At 40.5% G+C, this 8,902-nt stretch overlaps 1 protein-coding gene across 1 annotated transcript in view; it reads right to left on the bottom strand.

Annotated features, from left to right (window-relative positions):
- LOC103623944 (sodium channel protein type 5 subunit alpha-like) overlaps window positions 1–8,902 on the bottom strand; it is a 215,327-nt gene that overhangs the window by 91,953 nt on the left and 114,472 nt on the right. The window contains 2 exon segments of the mRNA XM_017746784.1: window positions 3,473–3,829; window positions 5,242–5,415. Of these exon segments, the coding sequence (XP_017602273.1) occupies window positions 3,473–3,829; window positions 5,242–5,415 (531 nt within the window).

Genomic DNA, 8,902 nt, shown 5'->3' with positions numbered 1-8,902 from the left:
AAAAAAAAAAAAAAAAAAAAAGGCTAGGACTGATCCTAAAGGAGGAATTCCATCCTTAATTTTTGCTTTTAAGGAAAGTTCTTAAGATGTCACTTTCCTGGTTATAGACCCCACATCCTGACATGCTTGTGACTCCAGCAAGACAAGATCCCCATGGAAAAGCAGCAGTGATTTATCAGCTTGTGGTGGACTGGGGAGCAGGGCTGGATGTGCCATGGACATACAGGGATGTGTGAACGGGACAGAGGTGGGACAACAGCAGTGCAGAACTCAGCCCTTAATGCAAGTTAATGCACAGCAGCTCCGTGGATTTAACACTGAGAGATGTCTTTTGGGTCACACAAAGCCCAGCTGGAGCAGGAGCAAAGACAGCGAGCGCATTTCTGCAGCACATCGAGCTGTCCTTCCCTTGGTGGCACTTCAGGAGAAGCTGGCAGGAATCATGCTTCATCCTGGTGGCCACCAGGGGATAAAAGGGTGGCTTGGCCAGCGTGCGTCACGCTCACCCAGCAGGGTTGGGAGGTTGTTCTGTTCGTGATGGAAGTGTCACTTTTATTCATGCACGTTGTTAGTGCCCAGCACACACAACTGTCCCCTGAGAAGTGGCTGGTGTCACATCGACTCTCGCACCAGCTGACCCACCAGAGCAGGGGGCACCAGGACCTGCCTCGTGACCCTAATTCTCCTTCATCATCTTAATAATTCCTGTCTCAGTGATTTTCTTTGTTCACCTCAGTAACATAAATATACATAAAAAATAAGTCAAGCCCTTTTGAAAACTTAACAAATAGCATAATTATTCACTTAGCTATTTCAGAAGCTCTCTCTTACAAATGAAGAAGAAACTATTATGATCTCTCTGGTTTGGCTTTACTTTCTGAAGTAGCCTCAATGACTCTAAAATGCCATCTGACAATGGCAGCACGGTTTTATTGTGCAAAAAGCAGTTACACAGCACATAGTTTTCCAAGTATATTGTAAAGTTTAGTTCCTTGAAGATGATTCACACATCAGCTGACCAACCTTAAATATAGGTTCGTGTGGCATTGCACACAAATTGTCCAAGACATTTTCAGGATATATGAATACAACCCAAAGACTAAAGATACACTAAAATTCCTTTCAACAGCTGGACTGCTCTGTAACACAATGTTGCCCAGGGCACTCACTAACTTTCCCGGCTTTTCTTCCAGCATTCCTTTGAATTTATGTTAGGGAGGCTGGGTAAGACCTGCAAACTGAACCACTGAACATACCACAGAATTGCAGTGGTTGTAACACTTTCAACACCCATTTTCAGACTTTACAGGAGTTCAAGAGCAGGTTTGCTCCATGATTCTCAGCCTTGCAGTTGGGAAAATGGCCAGACACCACTGTACGTACATACTGGTAGATGTGACAGATAGACGTATTCAATTTAGATGCATGTGCGGATCTGCTACACCAGAAAAAATGCTGTAAGATTTCCTCATGCCTCCAGAGACTATGGAGGCATGTAGAGTTCAAATGAGATACAACCTCAGGATAATATTCTTTATCAGAACTGACTCTTGGAACTCAGAGGAGGGACAAGGATCTCAGCAAGTTAAAAGAGAAACTTTGCTGGCACAGATGGCAATGGAGTTACACGTAGAAGTTTTCACACATGAGTATTCTTATTTGAAAGGGCTCATGGTTCTTTTTAGCTACCAGAACTTTTGGGTCTGATGATGTTATGCAAGTAAGTAAGTTGGTGAGTTCAATCAACTCTTACTGAAGAAAGCAACAATTTTGCCAATGCCAGAGGAGTAAGAAGACCTCCTGTTTACCTGATAATCAACATAATGAAATCTCCATGTTGGCACTGGATGAGTCTCTTGATTCAGAATCTGTTGTTCACCACCTTTATCACCTATGAATAATTTCCTTTTTTTTTTTCTATGAGTGACCCAAACACAAGAATCATTCCTATTTATCAGTCTTTGCCACAGCCTTACAGAACTGTTGGCTGAAAAGAGTAAAGCTAGCACTTTTGCTTTCAGCTGACCAATAACTGCAGCTTATCCATGCTGACAGAGTTTTTCAATATCTGGTTTTACACCTGGGACAGTCTTTTTTCGAGCACTGAAGGTTAAATATATGTAGATAATGTTAATGCAGTCTCTGCTGAGCCAGATTTAATATTTAAAGAACTTATGTGCAGTTAATATCTAAGGGTATCAGATGTTGCTAATTCACATCTTTTAATAATCCATGAATATTTCAAATGTTAACATTTTCCCCAGAATTTAACACATATTATTTCCAGATTTCATCATCATACACAGAACACATTACTTAATGGCAGGGGGAGATTAACTTTCTAGGTCTCAGACTAAACTCTCTCAAAAGATATAATAAATAATTATTTTTTTCTAAATACAGAAAGTAATATTTTACCCTAACTCCTCTAATCAAATTTAATTCCAAGGAAAATTTATAGAAATGATAAGTCATAGAAAAAAACTTAAATAATTTCCCACTTTCTGAGTAATCACAGTTTAATCTTTTGACTTTTATTAAAAAACCCCTAAAAAATATAATTTCCTCTTGCAATCAACATTTTCAGTGTGAAAATAACTACTAAAATTTGAGTTAAAGTACACAAAACAACACACTTTGCTTTTCTACAAGCTCTTTCAAGAACTTTTCTACCCCAGCAGCTGAGAACCAAAACATTGGGTACTTAAAAGGAAAACAACCACTAAAAGCAATCGGTAGCAAAACCCAACATTTTTTTATAGCAGCATCTACTATTAAACAACTCCCTACATAAACAGTAAGGCCATTAGAGCCACAATGTCAAAGATGCTCTGTAAGCTGAACAGGCAAAACATTTCCACAATGACTGAAAGCCAGCAAAGCGCTCCTTAAGATGTCAACAGGGAAATATAATTCAGTCTTAATAGGTTCAGAGCTTATGTAAGCCATGCTTATGGGATGGTCTATTAAAAAACCAGCAAGTGAGCCAGTGACATTACTGTAAACAAAACCTGCAGCTTCCTAAAACATGCAGGCTAAAGACGTTCGAAACTCCACTCAATGACACTGTGCTGTGGTAAGGTTCGTGTGTTCTGGGCCAGAAGTGAAGGGAAATAGAAATATGTCCCAAAACAGGGACAGTTGAGGTGATATTCACAGTTGTATAGAAAAGAGATCAGGAATTCCTTCAGCCCCATCAACGGCCTAAAAAATAAAATCATTATGATCAACCCATGGTGCCTTTCCTCTAGTAAAACATCTGCTCTTCTGGAAAAACCCAGCAAGCCCTCATTCCCAACTGGTAGTGCAGTTTTGTATTTGGGATAGGAGCAAACTTCTCTTGGTGGCAACTTTGTTCATCGAATTAAAATCATGGAGCAATGTGAGATTTGCCATTTCTGGGTTAAAAAATGGTACATTTGCACACACCCACCAGGAACGGAAGAAAAAGAAAACCATCTTGAGAACTCACCACCAGGTTTCCTATCACCATGACCAACAAGAAGACAAGAAGGCACAGTGGCTGCCCAGCTACTTCCATACAGTCCCACATGGTCTCGATCCACTCCCCACACAAAATTCGGAAGATGATGAGGAACGAGTGGAAGAAATCATTCATGTGCCACCGTGGCAAACTGCCAGTTGTGCTTATCTTCTTCACATTGTCCAAGTAGCTTTTCCCAAAAAGCTGCATTCCTACCACGGCAAAAATGAAGACGATGATGGCCAGCACGAGAGTGAGGTTACCGAGGGCACCCACAGAGTTACCAATGATTTTAATAAGCGTATTTAAGGTCGGCCAGGACTTTGCCAACTTGAAGACTCGCAGCTGTGAACAGAACATAAACAACAGTGTCAACTCACAGAAGCAACAGCCATTTCAGCCAATGAATTATTAAAGTGAGTAAAACGTGGAAGATGTTAAATGCCTCAGTGTGTGTGGTACAAGGTGATTTTAGCCATTAAACTTCCTGTTAACCTCATTACTTCTATTAATAAAACATCAGTTGGGCTTCTCGGATGAGAATTAAGTTTTCCAGAGCTATGCTCTGCCTGGATAGACATGGATAGACATGGTTTTAATGACACATTCCCCCACTGGTGGGGAAAGGATGGAAGGATGAAATCTATTTCTTAGTACTTTCTTTTGTGTTGCTTTTGCTCCTGAAAATAAACAGCCTGGCAGGCATCTGGAGAGAGGGGTTTCAGGTTTGGTACCACAAAGAGAGAAGGAATTCCTCTGTGCCTCAGAGCAAGCCTCAGTCAGATGCTATTAGCTGTTAGTTCCCAGGGTGAAAATCACCTCTGTGCTGACGATCACACAGTCTGTGCACAACACACAGCCCACTTAAGACCTATTTTAAGGATGTAAATGGTGCCTAGCCCTTGTGCTGTGTTTTCAGCTAAAGGTTTAATTTAAGCCCTATTGAAGCAAGATTGCTCCAAAAACTGAAGGGAGACACTTCGGACAGTGATGGAAAATTTACACTTTTGAGCAATTTTGGGGGAAAAAAAATTTCTTTTCTTCTGGAAAGTGTAACCATAAGGGTTTATTTTCCTGATCTTTAAAACTGTGAAGTCATATCATGGCCAGAATGATTAGCATGGACATCCTGGTACATGAAGTGCAACACAAATGTCAAGCTGGCAAGGAAAGTACTTTTCTGTTCCAGCATGTTGCCAGTCTTTCATTAACAGAACACCACTATCCTCTGCTTGACAAAGGGGCTGACAGCTAAGGAGTTCCTGTGAAAGACAGATGCTATGTTATGCTGATCAGTTCTAGAAAAAAAAAAAATCTCTCTGTGAATAATTCAAAGACATTTTCTTTTGACAACATCTGAAAGAACAGTGGCATGTTTATAATATAATTTAGGAATAACAGTTCTGAAAATAACAAGTTATCAGCGCTTGCATTTCTTGGGCTATCAATTTTCTGCTGTCTATGCTAACAGGTGTACAGGTATAAAGTGGCAGATCTTTATTACAAATTGGAATTCAAGTATTTTAAGTGTGCTACAAGTACCTGGCACAGCTAGAAGGAATCAAATTATGTTCTCATTTACCCTGATGTAAATCTGGAACAATTCCATTTATCCCACAGCCTGTAATTAGTGTCACGTACTGTTCACCAGTTTGCAGCAATTATAGGCAGATGCGTTTTTAAGAAAATATGTTGCATTCATGTCAGAGTTTATATGTAATAAAAAAAGATGGGTAAGAACAGAAGAAGACCATTACCAGTCGGAAGGAGCGTAAAACAGACAGGTTTCCCATGCTGGACAAACCCAGTTCCATCAGGCTTAGAATAACAATTATGCTGTCAAAAATATTCCAGCCCTGCTGGAAATAGTAGTAGGGGTCAAGGGCAATTACTTTGAAGATCATTTCTGCTGTAAAAATCCCAGTGAAGACCTGCAGAAAGAAAATATGAAGTCAAACTAACCTTTTAAGCACAACTCCTTGCTCGTGGAGTTTCCACTCACACAGGTGAACCCACAAGAAAGCCAGACACATTTTACAAACAAATACTTGCTTTTTTTGGTGGCTGACTCTTTATGGCTATTACAGTTTTGTCTAGTCTTTTCACAATAATATCTGATACTGCTCTAAACTTATAATGACATCTAACTTCAGGATCTGGATTGGAACATACATTTCCATCTCCTTCCATCATCTGAATAATCACAGTGGTAAAAAAAAAAAAGTTAAAAAAAAAGTGTAAAGGTGCCTTTTATAAAGGTTAAATCTATTCATTTCACTGGAGAAAGCTACGTGAATGGAGAGTGCGTGTTAAGGGCTATTTGGGTTGCAGTGTATCTGCTGTATTATCCCTTTTCATTTAGTTCTTATTATCAATAGAAGGGAAATGCACACCTCCAGTTATTCTGAGGTTATTGCTGGCAGCAAAGATGATTAGAAACTCTAATTTGAGTCTTGGTCTTTTTTTTTTTAATTTTTACAAATAGTCACAGCGATTTTCTTCTCATTGCATCTTGGGAACACATTGGTTATTTATGACCCAGTTCAAATGTCATATGGTGGAGGTTCTAATTGGAACATTTTTCTTTAAAACAACTTATAAATATTACCTATGAGGCAGAGGGAGCACAGAAAGAAGGCTGCTGACAGCAAATCCAGTTTTAATAGATTCACGTAAAGTATCCCAGAGAATCAGATTTTGTCCTTTTGTATGCCCTGCTTAAGTAACATTTTAAATGCATAGTGCAATGCTACAGTCAACTTAAAATGACAAAAGGTGAGCACCAAGTTTGTCGTATACTGTTTTATTTTCATTTCACATCCTAGTACAAGCTGCCCAGAGCTTTGTGTTTCTGGAAAATTCTGAAATTTCTGAAACAGAAATAGATATATTTGCAGAAATTGATAATTTCTGTACAATTAAAGTACATGGTTTTCTGTGAAACCATCGACATTAATGCACTTTGTTGGTCAAACAATCCAGCGGTTATGTACCACTAATATAAAGTCAAGGAGAAATGTTTTCCTTCCAAGAAGCTGAATATTTGCAAGATTAGCCCAGCAAAATTGATCAGCTCTGAGCAACAGAGATGAGACACCCAGTAAGATGTGAAAAGGAAAGGTTAAGATGATGAAATTATGATATTAAGGAATACAAATAAATTATCATAGTTTAATTTGAGCAGTGTTTGGCTTTACTCTCTAACACTTCAGGAATTAATTATTCCAAGTGGCCATTTTACACAATTCCTTATGGAAAATACCTTCTGTTTCTCCTCAGGAAAATGATATCTTGGATTGCAGCAATACCTCAGGATGTAACAACTTTCCATCACCACCTCATACCAAGAATACAGCACACAACCTGTCTCCTATTTCTAATTAGCAAAGAACTTCTGAGTCATAGGGGTTAGAGATACCAAAGATTCCCACCATAATGCTCACATTTTTCCTGGGACAGAGAACAAGACAAAACTGGATGTCTGTGAAATTGTATCCAGGGGACTGCCTTAAAAACTACGAGACCATGCTGCACACATTATGCAACCCTCTCGCTGAGAAAATGACTCAGGAGGATCACTTTCTTTGCCTGAATCATTTTAATCAATAGCCTTCTGAGAAGGAAATGTCACAGCAAGACAGCAAAATGTCTGAGCCTTCCTGAAGGCATCAGGAGTTGTGTATGTGCGTACCAGCCACAAGTTCCACACGGCACCTGCTCCTCTGTGCCTGCACAAGGGCTGGGTGTTTCATGGGATAAAGGCTGGAAAGAAAACAAGTAGCTTAACATCCCACTGGCATTAAATATGACAGTCCTGATGTGGAGCACTTTGTCTTAAAAAAACCCAAACTTTCAGCCATTTAGGCTTTAATGCTGCATAATGGTACCTCAGCTTCTAAAGGAAAACAGAAATTGAGGGAATCTTGCTCTCTCCACTCATTTTTTAAGCGGTGGCACTGTGTGGGCAGATGAACTCTGTACACGTGCTCGGCTGGCCTTCTGATCACATTTGGAAATGTTGATTCCTCTAAGTGATGAACTAAAGGGGCCTGAAAGCAGCAGATGCTGAACGAAGTAGATGGACAATCACAGCAGGGGAGCCCCAGTGACTGGCAGATCCAGAGAAAGCAAATTTATATTCCATTTTCATTCTTTCATTTCTCTCAGAAACATTTGCTCTGAGTAAAAAAAAATGTCAAAGGCCTGCCCTCTTTAATATTTCCCCTGTTTAATGCTAGCATAATCACTCAAAGAGGGTTAGATGTAACGGGAAGACAGCCAGCCAGCCAGCGTGGGGGCAGAGGGGGGGCTGGCAGTCTGCAGCTTAGGGGATGCAGTCACCTGGCAGCCTGCCTGGAGCTGGGACTCCCTTCCCTTTCATAGGGAATTGCAAAAAATGTCAATTTTCATTACAAATGACTTTGCGAAATCTTCCACAAAATGGAGTTACCTTTCTCTGACCTGCTCTACTCACAATTAATCCAGTTATGGGGGGGGTTAGTAAAGCTGGCGAGGGTGAGCTGGGATGGTCTGGGCTCTCACAGACCCAAGCTGGGATCTCAGGAGAAGGGGAGCCCCGAGCCATCAGTCTGCTATAAAAAATACAGGCAGGCTGTTTTGCTTACTTTATACTTCAGCACAAAGAAGAGAAATAGCTCTAGGCAGTGCTAAGAAAATCACAGTGAGATTTTGCCTTTTTTTAAGCAAAATTTTGCAAAATTTGCTTTGTAAAATTTCTCTCTCTGCAAAAAAAAAAAAAAAAAAAGTGTCTCTCTGAAGATTTTCTCTGTCTGCAAAATTCCTGTCTAATTTCCTGATGGCACCTGGCACAGCCCTGCTCAGCCCTGGCAGGTCTGCAGGAGCCGTGTTGGCAGGAGGGATGTCAAGGGCTAGTGTTTCAATGCCTGTGGTCTGCAAAGGGGGAAAGTGATCTGCCAAAAGCAGCGTGAGGAGCAGACACCTTGACTATCCCAAGTGCCAGGGAGGGTAGTGGCAGCTTTGCCACCTGCTTTGATGGATACTCGGTTGCAAAGGAATTTTTTTAAGTCATCTTAAAAGGCCACAAATAGTTGAGCAACAAGAAGGAATGCTGGCTGCAAGGTGAAGCTGGATACAGTCCTGTGAGATGATTTCCAAGCTGTCCTTATCTACTGCTTTCTGCAGAGAGCAAGAGCATGGGTTTGGAGCAAGACAGAGCCAAACAGATTTCTGCTTAGCACAACAACAGAGGGAGATTTGCCAAGACACATCAGCTGAAAAGCTGAAGACAGGTCTCACAGTCTAGGGGAATAACCTCAACCTGCCCAAGGAAGTCCAGAGCTAAAAATAACAAGGACCAGGGTAAAGGAAAAAATCCATATGTGGCATAACCCATATTCTAGGACTGATACAAAATGCCTGGTTATTGCAACTACCTAC

Source organism: Corvus brachyrhynchos, unplaced genomic scaffold (genome assembly GCF_000691975.1).
Source record: "Corvus brachyrhynchos isolate BGI_N302 unplaced genomic scaffold, ASM69197v1 scaffold18, whole genome shotgun sequence".
NCBI classification, from domain to species: Eukaryota; Metazoa; Chordata; class Aves; order Passeriformes; family Corvidae; genus Corvus; species Corvus brachyrhynchos.
The sequence above is the reverse complement of the archived record's forward strand: the minus strand, read 5'-3'. Positions and strand labels throughout refer to the sequence as shown.